This window comes from Elephantulus edwardii, unplaced genomic scaffold (assembly GCF_000299155.1).
Source record: "Elephantulus edwardii isolate Elephantulus edwardi_28Jun2011 unplaced genomic scaffold, EleEdw1.0 scaffold00086, whole genome shotgun sequence".
In the NCBI taxonomy this organism is placed as follows: Eukaryota; Metazoa; Chordata; class Mammalia; order Macroscelidea; family Macroscelididae; genus Elephantulus; species Elephantulus edwardii.
Window position 1 is genome coordinate 5,540,000 of NW_006399836.1, and position 19,646 is coordinate 5,559,645.

The 19,646-nt window shown below is 48.8% G+C and overlaps 1 protein-coding gene across 1 annotated transcript in view; it reads right to left on the minus strand.

The window, feature by feature from the left end:
* Positions 1 to 212: 212 nt before the first annotated feature.
* Positions 213 to 19,646, minus strand: part of GRAP2 (GRB2-related adaptor protein 2) — a 29,329-nt gene continuing 9,895 nt past the window's right edge. Inside the window, exons 2-7 of the mRNA XM_006890101.1 lie at positions 17,597 to 17,688; positions 13,155 to 13,274; positions 6,068 to 6,236; positions 2,931 to 3,140; positions 1,043 to 1,165; positions 213 to 392 (exon numbers count right to left, since the gene is read on the minus strand). Coding sequence (XP_006890163.1) covers positions 213 to 392; positions 1,043 to 1,165; positions 2,931 to 3,140; positions 6,068 to 6,236; positions 13,155 to 13,274; positions 17,597 to 17,688 — 894 coding nt within the window. The remainder of the gene's footprint in view (positions 393 to 1,042; positions 1,166 to 2,930; positions 3,141 to 6,067; positions 6,237 to 13,154; positions 13,275 to 17,596; positions 17,689 to 19,646) is intronic.

The following is a 19,646-nucleotide window of genomic DNA, read 5'->3' on the forward strand; positions in this document are numbered from 1 at the left end:
CCCAGCCAGGGGAGGAGAGAGATGGCACACACAGAAGTCTCCACTGAGTCTTTTTTACATCAACTCATCAATCAATCAATCAAATTGTCAATAAATTACTATCATAAAATGTTGTGTGCGCACACACATGTGTACATAGTCCAGTGTTCCCCCTCGCACCCTCTCTTGCTGGCAGCTTCAGACTGAAAGCTTCCAAGTCTTTCCAAAAGGCCTCATCGTATCATGGGTGCCACGTAGTTGGCCGGGAAGAGGCCCAGCCTGTTGTGCAGCCGGCCAGTCCACCAGGATGGGTTGGAGCTATCCAGGACCTCCACCACCTCTCCACTGCGGAACCCCAGCTCATCGTCCTCCACCGCCTCGAAGTCATACAGAGCTCGGGCCCACCGCACACGCTGTTGGGAAGGAAGAACACGTTCACTCGAGCTGTGGGCTGGACGAGTCTCCTGTGCGCCTGTGACACAGAGACGGGGACCTGTGAGGTGCTCTCACCGTGGGTAAATCTCCCAACTGCAACCCTCCTGCAGGCTGGCCGATGGCCTTGCTAACTTAAAGCAGCACCAAGATGCTCAGTCCTTAGAACTCACCAGGGTCCTTGGCTCACAAGATTTTTATCCGAGATGTTATTCTCTAAGATCTCAATGGGTACTACTGTTTATACCAGTAAATGATGCTATTATTTTCTCCACATGACAAGTAGATTGACAGTGTGCCCAAATTTCACAGGCGTTGGGTGTTAGCACAACTGAGTGAAGATGGACCGCACCATTAAGGCAACAGATTTCTCTTCATCAAAACTAGAGCCAAGAAATGTGAGAGCAGGGCCAGGTCTCACAGTCAAACTGAGAGCAGCAGACCGGATGGTGCTAGGGGCAGCCCGATGCCAGCACTCCCTTCCTGCCATCACTCCCAGATGCCCCCTGTTCTGTTGGTTTCTGCTGCGCAGCTTGAGGTCTCTTCTGGGAGACCGTCATTCCTCTACTTCCTCATCTCCCTTTTTCCATTAAACACTGTGTCTTTTCCTGGAGAGGGAATGTGAACATACCCCTGCCACTTGGAGTTGTACTGGGTCTGTGTGTCTCCGGTGCATGAGGGCAGCATTCACCTCGCTGCCCATTCCTGCCCCACAGTGGCCGTCATTTATGTCGAGGCTGCCTCCACGGCGGTCCTAGAGACAGAGGTGAGAAACCACCCGTTACCCACTGTCAGGAGCATCTCCTACACGTCCTGGTGCTTTGCTTGGAAGTAATAGACACAACCAAGATTCCAGGAATACTTGCTGATGGGGACAATAAACCAGAGCAATGAACCTGGGTGATAAGATGATTTGGTGCTCAACCACTAAATGAAAGGTTGGCGGTTCAAACCCACCAGTGTCTGTGTGAGAGAAAAGACCTCGGCAATGTGTTTCCATAAATATTCCCACTTAGGACACCCTGTGTGACAGTTCTACTCAGTTGTATAATGTTGCTATGAACTGAGATTGAGTCAATGACATACAACAATAGTATGGTAGCCCAGTGGTAGAATTCTCACTTCTAATATGGGAGACCTGGGTTCAATTCCCAGACAGTACACTTCACACACAGCCATCTGTCTGCTGGGGGAATTTGGTACCTTGCTCTGCTGCTGAAGAGGTTTCAGCAGCACTTCCAAATTAAGGAAGGATTACAAAGAAAGGCCTGGTGCTCAGCTCCTAAAATATCAGTTAATGAAAACCCTATGAATTAATCAATCTCCCCCAAAATTTGCATATATGAAAAATGGGTAGATGTTGTGTTATCTTTATTTTCATGACAATGAAAAAATAAAAGGCCTATGGATTGCATACTCCAACCCTCAGCTGATTGCAAGGATGATGCAGTCTGCGTAGCAATTGCTGCATCGTGTATGGGGCTGCCGTGAGCAGGGGGCTGACTCAGTGGCAAGTCGTGGAGTACAGAGAGGAGGAGGGCAGGCACATGTCATAACCTGGGCTTGTGTCTTGGAAAGCATAAGGCCTCTGCTTCCATAGAGCTTCAGATGAGAGGGAGACACAAAACATAGGTGGTAAGTGTCCCAGTGAGAGGGGGAGAGCCCTGGTCAGCCTGGGTCATCAGGGATGGCTTCATGGAGGAGGTGCTGCTTGAATACCCCAGAGGGGCATTTCATGTAGAAGGAAGGAACCTACACAAAGCCACAAAGGCCTGAGAGCAAATACAAGGGATCATTCTGGTAACTAAAGATAGATGGTGTGGCTGGAAGGGGTGTCTGTGTGGGGAGTGGGAGAAGGGAGGAGCAGCGAAGGGACTGGGGAAACAGCTCACAGAGGAAGCTGGAATTTAGGAATGAGGCTGTCTGGCTGCGTTGTCCGGCTTCTCTGTTAGCTGCCTAAAATCTCATCTGGAACAAGGTGGGGGATCAATAAAAAACTGAGCAAAGCTCCGCGGTGGTGCTAATCCTTCCTGCTTTCCAATTGACTCTGTCGGATTGGTTAAGGGGCATGAATAGACGGAATTGTGCTGATCGGAAAAGAAATTGTTCACTGTGTCCTCAGAGCAAGTGTGTGTGTGCATGTAATAACAGATGCACGTGCATGTACTTGTGTGTGTGTGTGTGTGTGTGTGTGTGTGTGTGCACACGCGCACTCACATCTGCTCACACACAGAAGGAAGGGTCAGGGAGACAACCACTGAGTTCACGGATTTTCTTTGCCAAGAGCGGTTTCCAGGTTTGTGTGGTGTAAAGGGTGGGTGAGTGTTCTTTGTGGATGCTGAAAGTGACCAGAACCCCATGAAGCCAGGCACGGGGTTCTCACTGCTGGAGCAGCTCCTTCCACCTTTCAGGCACGTTTACAAATACTGAGTGGCGTTGAGGACTCAATGGCCTGGGCCAGCGTGGAGGGCAGGTCCTCCTCCCCACCCCACAGCGCTCCACTTCCTCTCTGGAGTTACCTGGTGGAGATGGTGATGCGGCAGGTACCGTGGCTGTGGTGGCTGCGTGGCAGTGGGATAATGGGGAGGTGACTGGTGGTACTGGGCAGGCAGGGTGGCTGGGTGATCTGACAGCTTGCGGCTCATCACCGGCCGGATTTCTTCCCCCACAGTACCACTGATGGGTGGCCCTCCCTGGGGCCTCCGGTCCAGGCTGTTGCCCCGGCGACTCTGGGAGAAAGAATGAAGAGGATTGAACTCCAATTCCCCTGCATCTTGCGGGTTTACCCCCATTTTCTGGCAGCCGTTCCCCCAGTTTGCTCACCATTGAACAGCTGATGGGGGTGGAAGGAGGCGGAAAGAGAATGGACAGGTCAGACCCTCACGGTTTCAAAAGTGGCCTCTTCTTTCTCAGCTTCTCCCAGTGTCAGCAGTTCAGGCTCACAGACCATCACCATCCACCCGATGCCCATTTAGTTCTTTGCTGATGGGCTTGTTTTCTCTGTGTAACCAGGCTTGAATATCCTATTTTACTGCCACAATGCCACCCCTTCTTATCGCGTGTTGCCATGCTGCTGGACATCCTACCTTCCAGATAAGCTCTGCTATTGACTTGGCCTGATTCTGAACCGTCATTTATAGCCTGGTGATAGAGACCCACACGGCAACATCCTCACAGCACCATGGAAACCAAGCCTGCCGCTGGGCATGCTGGGAAAGGAACAAGGCCTCTCTGCTTAACGCTCTAACAACCTTATGAATCTGAGATGCTTTCTTGTTATTTTTATTTAACAAACAAACACTTACACAGGGCTTCCGGCCTAGTGTGTACTGGGCACCGTCCTGAGCGCTTTACAAATATGAAGTCATTTAATCCAGTTTGATGTGGTCATGTTACGGTGCTTTTATATCTCTGCGTGCACACCCTAGTAAATGAATCCCACCATCCGTTTCCTGGTTAAAACAACTCCCAAGGCCCTGGATAACCTTTGTTTCTCTTTCAGAACACCTGGTGGGAACACCCATTTCTCCTCTGGTTGGAATTTTCTCAGGCTTCGAGCCACTAAATTGCCTATATGGGAGGGACTCTTTGTTTCCCCAAAACACAAGCTGCTTGAAAAGTCTCCATCAATGTCTTTTCACAGAACCTGTTTTGGGTTCAGCTTACCAATTTGTTGCTGTCTGGTTGAAACCAGGTCTGACAGCTAAGCTTCCACTGGGTTCCTGAGGCTGTGAGTGGCCCGAGAGGAGACTCACCGTCTTTCGCCCTTGGATTTGGCTTGTGGATTTGGACAGCCTCCCTGAGGATGAGGCCACCAGAGTGGCCTTGTTCCTGGCAAGGTATGTTATTTACTTAGAAAATGTCAAGCATATTCATGTGTGCGTGTGCATGTGTGTACTTAGGGAAGGCAAATTAACATTTTCTTGATGCCTTCTGTAACCAGGGACACTAGTGGTTTGGTGATACAAGTCTTCCATCTGTTTGGGAGCCCTAAGGCTGATTCTTGGCCACTGTACCTCAAGTGTCATTCACCCATCTGTCGGGGAGTGGGGGGAAACCGGGCCCTCTTCCCCTGTGGGCACTACAGCCTCTGAAAACCCACTGGCAGGTCATGAGTTGGTTCTGAGTGGACAGCAAGGAGAGAGATGATTCTGAATAGGTTTCAGAGAAGACGACAGACTGAGGTGGACTAAGAAGAGTGTTCTGGTAATCTCCTTCCCCAGATTGCCAGTGAAAACCCAAAGGTCAAAGAGTCTGTTGTGCAAGCAGTCCTGGCGCTGATGGAGGTGTGGGCAGCCCTGTTCCACTGTTGAACAGCATGAGAGGAAGGCCACCTTGCCAGGTTCTGATGACAACTCACCCAACAGACAGCATGTGGAGCATGGCTGACCCTTAATCCTCACAACAGCCCAGTGAAGGTGGGTTTGCCATAATCCTCATTCTACAGAGGAGAAAACTGACTCATAAGGATTTTCTAATTTGGCTCGGGAATACAAAGAGTCAGAGATGAAACCAGGATTCAAAGCCAGGTCTGTGTGATGTACAAAACTACACGTCTTTTCTAAAGACAGTGCTCTAGAGAGTTCCCAGAGCAAGAATTCTGTCTGATATTCTCCTCCAATGGCCCCCACCTCATCCCTGTCACCAAAGGCTGTCATGCTTGTAAAAGCTCTCTTGTTCGCATGCCCTCACTTTGTTCATCCATGAACCCAGACTGAAAACTCTACCACAAAGTAATACTGTTGTTGTTGTGTGTCTCCATAGCAATTCCAATTCCCAGTGACCTGTGGGACAGAGTTGTTGTTGTTGCATACCGGGCAGTCAGAACTGACCGTGGCTGACCCTCCAGAGGAGGTTTTCAGAGGCAGTAAGTAATCGTATGAGAGGAGATTGCCCACCCTTCTCCTGAAGAGCAGCTGGTGCATTCGAACCATGTACCTTTGCATGGGCAGTGCAATTCCTTACCACTAAGCCACCAGAGCTCTCTGAAGGACAGAGTAGAACTGGCCTTATAGGAAGGAGCCCTAGTGGTGCAGTGGATTTGCCAGTGGGCTGTAAACTGATAGGTCAGAGGTTCAAACTCACAGGCGGCTCTATGGGAGGCACATGCTTCAGTCAGCCCCGGAAACCCGAAGGGCAGCTCTCTTCTGTCCAGCAGAGTCCCTGGGAGACATGGTGGACTTCAGGGCAGTGGGCTCGGCTTAATCTTTCCGAAAGTAGATTGTCAGGTCTCTCTTCTTCTCAGAGCCACTGCTGGCGAGCTCGAACTGGCTGTCAGCAGTTGAGAGCTTAGCCTGTTTCCCACCAGGGCTCTTTCACAAATCAACAGCAGCCACGCTGAGCTGATGCTCATTGAGCGCTCGCCGCACAATCAGGAGGGGCGGGGGGAGGGGAGACACTCTTCTCTAAGCTCCACAACCACCTGTGAGGGGCAATCACTAGCACCACCATGATTATAGTAACTCGTTGTGATGCATGAAGAGACTGAGGATCAAAGCGCTCTCTGGAGTCCCACAGCTTGGGATGTGGAGCTAGTATTTAATCTGAGACCTGACGCCCGCTTCTCAGAATACCCCGAGCACCTTCCCCTCAGGTGCACCTTCTCGACGGCTCACTCGGGCCTGTCCAATGTGGGTGGCTGCATCCACCAGCTTACCTGATCCTCTCGGCTTCTGTCCCTCAAGAAGATCTGTTTCTGCTTGGAGATGGACGTCGTCCTGTAGAAGTCCACCAGCTTGTTAAGGGACGGGAACTTCTCTGTCCACAGGAAGTAGTTGCCCTTGCTGTCTCGCATGACCTTGAAGTGCTGGACGTCGTCCTCATGCCTGGAGAGCAAGCAAACCCAAATAGAACCATGCACAGGGAGCAGGTCCATCCCTGGGGCTTTGAGCATCGGGGCAGGGAAGGTAGAGACCACCTGTCACTGGGGTGGGCTGCCCTGGGCTTCTCTGTGGCCACTGACCCATAACTACTACTCTATGGGACCAACCAGCTCTACTGCCATTAAGGTGACAAACTCAGAGCAACCGAGCGGGCAGAGCAGAACTGCACCATCAGTTCCTGAAGGCTGTAAATCTTAGTTATGGCGACAGACAGCCAAGTCTTCCTTCCATGGAGTGCCTTGTGGGTCTGAACCACCAACCTTCCTGTTAGCAGGCGGGAACGAAACCACTGTAACACCAGTGCTCCCTGCTGTGGGATGAGTAGGACAAGAACCGCCCATAGGGTTAACAAGTCTATGATGTTTGTGGAAGCTGATGGTCCCATCTTTCTTAGCGCAGTGACTGGTAGGTTTAAACTGATGACCCTTTACTTACAGCGCTTAATCTGTGCCAACAGACTCCTTATTTGGCTATCCAAAATAAAAACCAAAGATATAAAATATGTAGCTGTTGAGTCAATTGTTACTCATTAACGACCCAAAGTTGTTAAGCTTTGTTGAGCTGGAAAGGACTCACAGCTGGTTTTCAGAAGCTGTAAATCTCACGGGAGGAAACTGCCTATCTTCATCCCATGGAGCAGCTGGTGGATTTGAACTGCCTGCTCTTAGGTTGACAGCACAACTCTAGCAACTCCAGAGTAAAACTGCCCCATGGGGCTTCCAAGCCTATAATCCTTATAGGAATAGACCGTCACATCTTCCCCCTTTCCCCCGTCCCCAAAGCGCAGCTGGAGTATTTGAACCACCAACCTTTTGATCAGCAGCCGAGTGTTTAACTGCTGCTTCCTCAAGGGCTCCTTTAGGCTACTCTAGTGGGTATTTTCTTACATCAGCAGAAGGCAATACGAGCCTGCCTCGGGCTATAATCTCATCTTGCTTTCAGAATAAGCGGGGGAATGGAGGGACTGAAGGAGAGGAAGACCCCGGATGAGATGGATTGACACAGAAACTGGGTTTATGGGGGCAAGTGTGTTGGTGTCAGTGAGATTCACTTAAGACAGGGCAGGGCTCAAAGTCGCTATGACTCATAGGCGACTTAATGGCACATAACAACAACAACAACAGGGCTATAAACCTACTTTCTTACAGGGAAAAAAGCTCCAGTGCCAGGCGGATGAAGAAAGGTGGACTATACCATCAGCTGATGGGTGGAGGGAGGGATGGGTAAAAGACATGGGAAAGACCCAGTGTGAAAAACAATATAGATGAACTATGTATATATGGTATTGAGAATACCATGGACTGCTAGGAAAACAAACAGATTTGTCCTGGAAAGGGTTAAACCGGGTGGCTCCTTGGAGGCAAGGATTCTGAGGCTCCGTCTAACATATTTTGGACATGTGAGGAGAGACCGGTCCTTGGAGAAGGACATCATGCTTGGGAGGGTGGAGGGACAGTGCAGGAGGGGAAGGCCCTCTATGAGGTGGATTGATTCAGTGACTGGGATAATCAGGATGGGAGTGTCAGAGATAGTGCGATTGGCACAGGACAGAGCAGAGTTTAGGGCTGTTGTGCATAGGGTCGCTATGAGTTGCAAGCGACTCGACGGCACATAACAACAACAACAACATGTAAGTAAACCAGTATAAAAGAAAAAAAGAATTTATTTTTTTAAAAAAAGTGCTGCAGAAGAAATGCCTGGTGTTCCACCTCCATAAAGATTACACGAGATCCTATGAAGCAGTTCTGCCCTGTAACGATGGGTTCTTTTAAGTCAGAGCCAATTTGATGGCTGAATTTGATTTTTTTTAGCGTTAAGGCCTAAGGAGGGCAAAGACCTTTTTCACAAAGTAAATTTTAAGTGTGGCCGCATCTCTTTTGATGAATCCTGTGTTAGGCTAAAGACTCCATCAAACCTCAGAAGGCTTCTCAAAGTCCTGCAACCTTTCTGTTCTCAGAAATCCTTTGAGTCATCTCCCTGAAGCAGCCCATCACCTCGGACTTTCTCTCCCTCTCTACCACTGGGTCGGAACAGATGGGTGGGTTGACCCTCCAGTGGCTTTGTGAGGCTGTAAGTCTCACGGGAAGGGATAGTGTCTTCATCCCTTGGAGTGGCTGTTAGATTTGAACCCGCAGAGAGGCTTGGTCTTTGGGCTAGTAGTGCAACTCCCTACGGACAAAGCCACCAGAGGCCCCCAACCCAGCGCTAACTGCTGAGACTGTATCCTGATGGTGCAGTGATTGATCGCTCTGCTGCTGGCTGGAAAGGCTCGCTCTGTGGGAGAAACTGGTGGCCGTTAGTTTCTGTGACTATTTCAGCCTGGGAGACTCGGGAGGGCAGCTCCACTTGGTCCTATAGGGCTGCCAGGAGTGTGACCGTGGGCTGGAATCTACCCCACAGCAGTAGTTTTAGTTATTTGTTGAGAAAGTACTCTCTTCCCTGAGCAATGTATCACTCTGTCCTTGGTAAGGGGGCTCTGTTGGGTTGGGTTTATCTTTGGCATAAAGTTACAAAGTATTTTTCACTTTTGGGGGGAAACTCCAGTTACTATAGAAATATTTAGAAAACCATTGTATGGATGTTTTATAGTTGGAAAAAGATCTTGGAGGTTGTTTATCTGAACTTCTCCATTGTACAGCCAAGAACACTGAGGCGCAGGAAGTGAAGACCCTTGGTGGACATCACAGTGAGCGATGCAGAAACCCCAGGTATCTGGTAACAGTCTAGTTGGCTTGGCCTGCAGCACCATCTAAACATCCTAACTTCTTTAAGGATCCTGGGGTGGTGCACTTCGTTGTTAATCTAAAGATTAAAGGTTCAAGCCCATCCAGAGGCATATCCAAAGAAAGGGCTGGCATCTGTTGTTATATGCCATCGAGTTGCCTGTGACCCTATGTACAACAGCCCTAAACCCTGCTCTATCCTGTGACAATCTTATTGTCTCTGACACACTGGCCCCCATTACCCCAGTCACTGAATCAATCCATCTCATTGAGGGTCTTCTTCTCTTACACTGTCTTTCCCCCCCCACCCAAAGCATGATGTGTCTCTCCAAGGACTGGTTTGTCTTTGCAACATGTCCAAAGTATGTCAGATGAAGCTTCAGAATCCTTGCCTCCAAGGAGCAGCCTGGTTTAACCCTCTCCAGGATGAATCTGTTTGTTTTCTCGGCAGTCCAGGGTACATTTAAAACTATTTTCTAGCACCACAGCTCAAAGGCATCAATACTCTTTCTGTCCTCCCTAGTCATTGTCCAGCTCTCTGATGCAACAGCTGTGGAGTACAGTTCTACTCTGACACACGTAGGATCAGCAAGAGTCAGAATCAACGAGACGACAACTGTGTATCTTTCTTTCAGGCCAGCACCTTCTCATGTCAGTCTGGACTCACCAGCGATGGACACATTGCAGCGCTGGACAAACTGGATTCTAACCACAAGGCAGGAGCGGAAGGACTGGCCTTTTATTATTAGCTTCACTCTTTCTCCAGGTAAGGCTCCCAGGTCATTCTCTTTGGGACATAACATTTATTTTCTGACAGAAACATGTTTCTATCTTAAAATGAACGGCATCAATGACACCAACTTCCTGGCCCACTAGAAAAGCCAGGAGTTTGAGGGATGTTGTTATTGTTAGGTGTCCTGGAGTTAGCTCCAACTCACAGGGACCCAGGGCTGGGACACTGCCCACCTGTCTCCAGCCTCGTCACCTCCGCTGTGTTTGTGCTCATAGCTGCAGCCACCTTGTTAACCCATCTCCTTGAGAGTCTTCTTCTTTTCCACCGACCCAGCATGACGTCTTTCTGTAGGGACTGCCCTCGCCTGGTAAGTTGCTCAAAGTTCTTAAGACAAAGTCTTCACAGTCTTGCTTCCAAGAAATACTCTGGCTGTATTTCTTCTAATACAAGTTTAAGGAGTCTTGGAGAATAAAGCTATTTTGGAAAATGAGTGAAGGCTTCTTAGGGATGGATTTAGTGGTCGTGTAGGCTGTAGGGGTTGCTCTGCAATTCAAACCCATTTAAAGCTCTTTGAGAGAAAGATGAGCAGTTTCCTCCCATGCGATTTATAGCCTCTGGAACCCAACGAAGGGTGAGCTCTGAGTTGGTTCTGCCTTGAGGGTGATAATGTCAACTTTTATTAGCTCAGAAGGGAACAGAAATTCCCACTTTCTGTCTCATGTGCACAGTCTGGTCTAAGGGGCGTAGCAGCCTCATGTTTGACCGCTTCAGGGAAGAGATGGACACGCCGCCACCGCTGTGCTGTTGTCTCTGTGAATTCTGGCTTCTTCACGCTAAGACTCTTTGGCTTAGATCATGCTCATTACTCCTCACATCTGGGAGAGGAGGAGAAAATGATCTCATGATATCATAATTACTCACCCCCTGCCTGTTAGCCAAAGAACTCAAGTGCACACAGCATGAGTCCTCCTAGCCTCCTAAGAACATCAGGCAGAAATGAGCATCCGCTTGCAGCTGGACTCTGAGCCTCTGCAGAGAGAATGGCCCGAGCGCTGTCTCAACTACAGAGAGGAGAAGGTGTAACTCAGGGCTCCAGACGTGCACGCCGATTGTTCATGCACCAAACAAATGCTGAATGATGGGGCTACAATTAGCTCTCAATTATCTGTGCTCACAGATGTATAAATAAAGAAAAAGGAATTTGCCTTGGAATACATTATGCTACATTTCTGTAGAGGATGTAGTGATGGTTATGCTAATAATTGCCGTAAAAAGAAGTTGCCTTGCTTCAACAGCTGGGGAAGGTTTTGGCAGAAATCAAAGTCGGCTGTTGGGGAGAGTTCACTTTAATCATGAAAATGTGAACCGGCCTTCCTAGCCGAGTTAAAGCTGAAGCTAAAGTCACGCAAACCAAAGGACCCAGGGGAGCCCTCGAGCTAACACATTACCAGTCAGCTCGGTAATCGGAACCTGGAAGAAACAGGCTTGGTGTGGAACATTTCTTACTAAAGCAACATTTCACCTGCGATGACCTAACAAGTTTAAGATTTGTGATCTGTCAATATTAGGCTGTTCTACAGCTTCTCATTGCCCAGGGTGTGAAAATGAATGTTTTAGTGAAGGATAATTAAGCATCTAAGCAACATTGTCAGGGCAATGCTAAAAAGACCAAGCTCTTTTTAAGCATCTTAAAGGCACCAGAAAGAAAAACAAAACAAAACAAAACAAAAAACATCCCAAACACCCACGAAACCAAACACAGCCCCAAACTAGTAGCCAGTCTCCCTTACAGACATCGAGTCAGGACCAACTCATAGCTGACCCTCCTGCAGGTTTTCAGAGACTGTAAATTGTATCAGAGGAGAATGTCCATCCTTCTCCCACAGAGCGGCTGGTGGATTTGAACCACCCACCTTTGGGTTTGCAGCACATCTCCTTAGCACTAGGCCATCAGAGCTCCCACTTGCCATTGAGTCATTTCTAACTCGTGGTGACTTGGGGTGCATGGAGTAGCAGTGTGTTCCATTGAGGTTTCAACTGTGACATTTTGGGCGTAGATTGCCAGGACTTTCTTTGGCAACACCTCTGGGTGAGGTCAAACAACCAGCTTTTGGGTACATCATTATGTGCTTAACCATTTATGCCACCTGGGAATATGTTGTTGTTGGTTGCCTTCGAGTTGAGCATGACTCATAGTGACCCTATAAACCAAAGGCCTGAAACCCCTCTACATCTATTGACATTTCTCAAAGTTCATAGAGTTTCCAGAGGCAAGTTGTTTAGGAAGTGGATGCAACTCCTGCTTCTAAACCTATCATAGAATGTTAAGGGCTGAGTCGCCTGCGATGCATAGCAACCCTATGTACAGCAGCTCTGAACCCTTCCCTGTCCTGAGCCAGTCCCACTAATTCTGACACAGCAACCTCCATCAGTACATACAAATGTTTCCATGCCTATCTGTTTTTTGAAATATCCACTCTCTCTAAAAAAGTAGAGTCACCCCAGTTTATCACTTGTCACCCAAGATTAGAGTGATTGACTGAAAGTGATGAGGTTGCATGCCTGCCTTTCAAAGTGTGGAAGCAGCCGGACCGGCAGTTTCCGTCAATTAACCTGACAGCGTACCGCGCAGCCTGTCATGTACTCTGCTGTGCCGCTGTCAGCATTACTTCCTGTGCTCTCAAATGTGGTCACCAAGTCTGGCAGGTGGCTTCTAATCGCCACTGTGCCGACCACATGCAGAGGTTGTTCCTACCTGGGGCTGTGTCACATTGATGGCCAGCCTCAGTCACTTCTTCCATTTTCCTGCACCTTCATAGGATTTCCCATTACAGCCTTTCCACCCCGTCCTCCCCTCTCTGCTCCAAAATCCCAAATCCACTGCATTGGTTCTGAGTGATGGCAGCTCTCCTTTGGATCTCTGAGGCTGTGAATCTTTTCGGAAGGAAAAGGCTTCCTCTTTCCCTCAAGGAGTGGCTGGCAGATTTGAATTGTTGACCTTTTGGTGTAGTAGCCCAACTTGTAATGCTCTGCACCCCCAGATCTCCTTAAATATTAAAGACGAGGTGAAGATTTAAACCTCGAGAGGAATGACTAGTGCTGGGAGTCCTTCCACAAATCCTCACTGAGCACCTGCGATCAAAGGCACAGCGTGAACTGGAGACAAGCCCCATCTTTCTAGAAGAACCAGGGCTGGAGGGGGAGGGGACGGCAGATAAAGAACCGTGAACATGAACCAAGGTCATGTCCACGTGTCATGAGAAGAGAAGCATCACAGTTGATAAGATGCCTAGTCTCGGGGCCTCCTGCGTCCCTGGTCCCTCAGTCATTTGAACTCCTGACTTCTGTGGTCTGGGCAGCTGCAGGCGGAGGAAGATCATCCGGGAACTGGATGAGGGCGGGTACCTGACAGAGATGGAGAAGTCTCCCGGGGAGCTCTGGCTGGCGCGGATGATGAAGAACCCCACCTCCTTGCCCATGAGCAAGTTCTCTGCTTGATGTCTAGAGAGGCCTTCGTGAAACCATCTGTGAGGGACGAGACAAGGGGACCTCGGTGAGATGTACACGTGATCAAAAAACAAACAAACAAACAAACAACAAGCCCCAGCGCAGCTGCTGTGGAGTCGAATTTGACTCACGGCCTCCCCAGCGGGTCAGAGCAGACTGTGCTTTTGTGGCTGCTGTGCTTTCAGATCATCAAGCCTGTCTGCCGAGAAGCCTTGGGGTAGATTGAACCCTCAGTCTTGTGGTTAATAGTCAGGAGCTCATCTATTTGTGCCACTCATGCCCCTGGATGAGTGATGCGGTGGTTGGTGCTGTGAATTGTCCTGTGGATTTTGACTCTTAGTGACCCCAGCTGACAGAGGAGAACTGCCCACAGGATTTACCAGGCTGTCGATCTTAATGAGAAGAGGCAGCCACATCTTTCTCCTGCAGAGGAGCTGGTGAGTTTGAATCGCCGACCTTTCAGCCAGGTGCTTGGCCTTTATGCCACTCCTTCTATTCATGGGGACTTCCCCAAACCCAAATTTACTTCTGTGGGCTGATTCTAATGCATAGAGACCCCTTCATTGAGTTTCCAGTGTTGCAATCTTCCTGGGAGGAGATTGTCCATCTTTCTCTTCAAGAACTCTTAGTGGATTTGAACTGCTAACTTTTCAGCTCTCAGCCTGAAAAGATACACACTAAGCTACCAAGGCTCCAAGAGGAAGAGATCCTCAAAGGGAGAGGCTGTTCAGAAAAGAGACAAGGGACAAAGGGGGCCAGGTGCCTCTGCACCAGAGCAAATCCTCTAGGCCGGTCCAGGCAAAGACTGTCCCTGGATTAACACTCTTGTTCTTTCTTACTTTTCTCCAGAAAAAAAAAAATCTTGCTCCAGTTTGGAAAACTCAGGTCATGGGAAAGTGCCACCGCACTAGGATGGGACAGTGTCTCCCTGGGAAGCATCCACCAGCTGGCAACAGGGAGAGAGAGAAGGGCCGCCTTAGTCAGGGTCCTGGGTCAGCCCGCAGGTCCTCCCAGAGTGAGACCTCGGCTGGCTGAGACTCCTCCCGGAGTGACGAAGACTTACATCCAGGGCTCAAGCTCCCAGCCGGGTGGAGCCCAGGGTCTCTGGTCAGCATGCTCAGCCGAGGCTTCATGGCCCTTAGGGAGACCTGAACACGGAAACAAGCATGTCTGGGAAGTATAACTTGTCTGCTCTCAGCTACTAACTAAAGCTAGATGACGTGAACAGCAGCACCACAGAAGAAAGTGCTGGCAATCCGCTTCCATGAAGTTGAAAGCTTTCAAAACTCGCCGGGGCACAGTTCTGCTCTGTAACACACAGGGGCGCTGTGGGGCAGAATCAATTTGACTGCAACACATTGGTTGGTGGTTGCCTTTCCCTCCACCCCCCAATTTCATCCCCGCCTCCCTGCCCCGCCCCTGCCCCACCCCCACAACAGCCAGAGAGTGCTGGGGTGGCTTAGTGGTAAGGAGTTGTGCTGCCAAACCAAAGGCACGAGGTTCGGATCAACCAGCGGCTGCTCTGTGGGAAAAAGATTAACAATTTCCTCCCATGCAATTAATTGCCTTTGAAACCCCCCTGGAGGGAGGGTCAGCTATGGGTCAGCTTTGACTCTATGGGAATACAACAACACAATAGCCAGACAGCAGCGTCTGCACAGCTGGCTCCTCAGCCCTCCCCAAACATAAGCTGGAAAAGAAGCAACTGGGGAGACACTGATCTTTCAGGGGTGGGTCAGGGTAGCAAACCCTGAATGTGCTGTGCTCATGCTATGACAGGCTTGAACAAGCCCAGACACTCTCAAGATCCAGGCAGGCAGGGGCTCTAGCCTGAGGCCGGTGGCTGGAAGCTTCTGCCAGCCATGGAAAAGTGAAAGTAGTGTCCAGCTGACCACCGTGAAATGTCACGGTGTGTCACGGAGTTGTGTGTGTGTGTGTGTGTGTGTGTGTGTGTGTGTGTGTGTGTAGGGTGCTCTAATTGCTGCCCCCAGGAGACCAGCATGTGAACTGCTCTAAGACAAATATCTGATAGGTCGCTGCTTTGGATTCCTTTGTGTGCAATTCCTGAAACCTGAAGTTAGTTAGGACAGGCTGACAGTAGGGACACAGTTAGCCCAGACCTACGGCTGTGGGCAGAGGCTGGTTGTGTTCCATGGGGCTGGAAAAAGGGTTTATGGTGGGTCATCTGGCTGGAGATCTGGCCAGAGTATTTGTCACACAACCCTGCGTGGCACCAAAGTGGCCACCCCATCACTGCCTTGTGGCTGTGGTCTCATAGTCAACCCTCTAGCGAGTTTTCACAGGCTGTAAATCACATAGAAGGAGACGGTCCTTCATTCTCCCATGGAGCAGCTGGTGGATTGGAACTGTGTGCCTTTGGGATTGCAGCACAGCTTCTTACCACTAGGCCATCACTGCCTTAGGTAGGCTATAGCAGGAAGGGAGAAGAAGGGTTGGTATCTGGGCCACAGCAGCTATATCTCAAAGGCAGCATCATGGAAGGTACAGCAGGCAGTTGGGAGGATTGCTCACTCAACAAATAGACATCATCTTCCAGCTGGAATTTGCCAAGTGACTTCTCCCGAGATGTGCACAGATTTGTCCATTGCAATGTGTCATTTGATGGTTTGCTGCTTCCATGTTAATTGTGGATTCTTTAGACATTTAAGGGGTCAATGTCACAAGAGAACATTACGTCTGTTCAAATAGAAGGCCAATGAGGGCAGAGGAGACTCGATGAAATAGGCTGGCCCAGGAGCAGCAACAATGGACTTAAGCCCATGGCAATAGTGAGGCTTATGCAGGACCTGGCAGGGTTTTGTTCCATTTGTTCATAAGGTTCCCATGCATCTGGCACAACCCAATAGCAGCTAACAGCAGCATTTATTATGTGCTGAATCTTCTTCTCGGGACAGCAGGAGCACAGTGGTGGGCAAAACAGACAAGACCCCAAGCCCTCGTGGGGAGAAATAGAAACTGAACAACAAAACATTTAGAATAAATAGTAACTCAGAAGACAACAGGTATTTTGGAGAGAACAAAGAGGAGGGACAAGGAAAGAGGGCGAGGGAGGAATTTAAAATACAACAACAGGGAAAGCCTCACTAAGGAGCAATCTTCTAAACGTAAAGGAGAGGGGGGAGAAGAGAAGGAACCAGCTACGGCTACAGAGGAGGTGTGGCCAGGGTGGTGGGAGGAGAGCCAGTGTCCCAGAAACTGGATGCAGAAAGTGTGGCACCAGGGAGGGAGCCATGCTGAGATGATGGCCAGGAGCTGACCGCTGGAGTTGCAGTTTACGGTGACCTTGACTGTGGTCAGAGGGTTCTGATGGAATTGTAGGACTCAAGAAAGAATGGGGTGGGCAGGGAGAAGGGGGGTGGGAGGATAAGAACAGTTTCCGAGGGCAACAGAGCTTGTCCAGTTGCAGGAAAGGTGGGGTGTCTGAGTGTACTTGCATGAGGTGGGAGGACTGGGGATAGGGGAGGATCTTCTCTTTTGGTGGCTTCCTTCGTCCCCATGAACTTGGGGGCAAGGCCATCAGCTAAGTGAGGAGAAGATGGAAGTTTGAGGAACAAAGACAAGGCAAAAACTGGTCATCTAGGAGAGCAGGAGAGGAGCCAGGCAGCCTCGAGAGCTCATCAAAGTCACTGGTCAGTACTGGTCAAAGTCAAGTGGCTCGCTCAGAATGGCGTTACAGCAGCGAATGAATGAACAAATGGGAGACACCAGTGTCATTTTGGTTTTCTAGCAAACATGTTTAGTCTTTTGTCTAGATATTGGTTCTGAGAGGAGGTCAGATTGGTATCTAACTCTTGTGGTCAGTTCTTGAGACAAACAAGACCCAATCTCAAGTCTTCATTTCCTCTTTCATAAGGGAGTTTCCCCTTTCCCCACCCTGATGGGGTTCACTTGTGGGCAATTAGTCTATGGACAGCAGGGAGCGTCCTCGTGCTCCCTGAGAGCCCCAGCTTTCTGGGACCTCTGAATAGGGCAGAAGGTAGAATTGGAGGTTAACAGAGAAAGTTTGAAGGAGCGACCAACAGGGCCTCTACCAGAATTCTTGGAAGCTCTGTGATTATAACCGTCTTAGATGATTTCACTGCATCAACTCATTTTATAAAACTTTAAAGTAGGCAATACCCACACATGGTACACATTTCAAAGGAGGAAGCAATGGAATCTAATCCCCCACCCGGGCCTTCAGCTGCGTGGTGTCCCTCTCTGGAAGCAATCCTTTTTGACAGTCTCTTGTGTAGGCACTGATAATTTTAGCGACTACCTAAAAAAAGGAAAGGGAGTGTGTGTGGGCAGGCCCATGGCAGCAGGCTGGGAATACTTACTCGGGAAATTGGATATCTATAAAATTCTTGGGCACGTAGCCTTCTTGGCTCCCAAGCTCTGCTTTGAACCATTCCTCTTGGTTACTTAGGATCTAGGAGGAAGAGAATGAAGGACAAAGATACTTCAGGGTGAGTACAGCAAGGAGGAAGGGGCTGTGGGCCTGAGTGGGCCCTGGAGGCTTGCCAGGGATCATTAGATAAAGGAATGTGACAGGGTGCTCGAGGGTTTGCCCCAGGCCCACATGGCTTGGCCTCTGGGGTCTAGCACTCAGACTCTGCCCCAGATCTCAGCACCTTGGAGCCCCCATCTCACCCAACATGAGAAGGCAAGTATGCCTTTCTCTTCTCTGCCACAAAACCAGAAAACGTCCATTTATTTTTATTATTCTTTTGAAATGAGCAGATTAGAATGTAAACATTTGAGTGGGAGCCTGCTTGGAAAACTCTGAGTCTTCACATTCTGTGCGTTTCACAAATAGTTTGGACATAACTCAAGGCACGTGGGAGCGCCTTTTGCTAATCTTGCTTTTAAAGTCGAGTCATCACAAGCAAACCAGGAAAATCAGTGTTGTTTCTATATGGTGCTACTTTGACCACGACCCAAGGGTTATCATCTACCTTGATCCCTCATAGTACTCATCCAACACTCACAATAGCTCTAGATAGCTTCTGGTCACTTCAGAAAAGGAGATTCACCATTGAAAAACAGACATTTGCCACCCTTCTTGACCCAAGTGTATCAACAGACCTGAAGGTTAAACACTAAATAATGACTGAGCAAGAGATAGACAGAACTTGATGAGGCCATTGCATTTACACCCCAGGTGCTGTGCTCCTTCTGAACTTAGTATGAAAAATGACACATCATCTGTATTGCTTAAGTCATCTTTGATGTGATAACAGAGAGAACAGAAGGTGAGCAGGAAAGATTGCCTGATGAAAAGGCCTTCTGGGTTAAATTTCCCAGGCAAAGCAAGGAATTGCCCAGGTGAAGTCAGATGGCAAATGAGCGACTTACCTCTATGCTCTAAGACTAAAGGTTTCCAGGCAGCTGGAGTTGAGACTGGGAATCCAGAGGTAGAGAGGGGGGAAAGCTGGAATCTCAGGGCCTTTTGCCCGTGTTGAAGAATCTGTATTTTCTCTAGGAATTTATGGGAGTCTCTTAAAGGTTTTTTAAGTAGGGGCGGAGAAGCCATGGTAAGAATTAGACTTATGAAAGCATTGGATCAGAGCTGGGGCAAAGTGAGGAATAGTAGAAAGCTGAGTGCAGCCATCCAGGCAAGAAAAGTTGAAGGGACTGGGCTAAAAGGTGAGGATATAGTTTAGAGTTGGTAGTAGTGGTGCAACTGGAAATAGGTAATGAACACTAATGGGTGGATGGAATGTGAAAGTTGGGAATAGAGAAGAAGGATCAGTAGTCAGAAAACATGGGCTTGGTGACAAGAAATGAGGCTGCAGATAAAATGATAGAATTTTACACAGTCAATGACTTATTAATTGCAAATACCTTTTATAAGAAACATAAATGCTGATTATACACATGGACCTCACCTGACTGCCTGCACAGGAATTAGATGGACTACATCCATGGAAAGAACCATTGGAGAAGCTCATTATCAGCTATGGAAACGAGGCCAGGTGCTGATCAACAACTCATATGCAAGTTCAAATTGACCCTAAGGAAAATGAAATCAAATCCACAGGAACCAAAATTTGACCTTGAGTCTGTCACATCTGAATTAAAAATCCATTCCAGGAACAAGCTTGAGGCTTTGAACACTAGTGAGTGAAGGCCAGATGAGTGTAGGAGGATGTCAAGAATCTTATCCAGGAAGAATGCATTTCTTAAGCTGAAGGAACTGAAGAGCAAATTGTTGAACAATCCAGGAAGCATCAAAAGAAGATGGAAGGAATATGATTAGGCATTATTTGTGTGACAGCCATCCAGAATAAGAGGTGCATAGCACAGTGGACTAGGGGAGGGAGGAAATTATGCAACAATGAATGAATGAAAAGCCAACTTCTCTGTCAACTTTCATTAACACACACA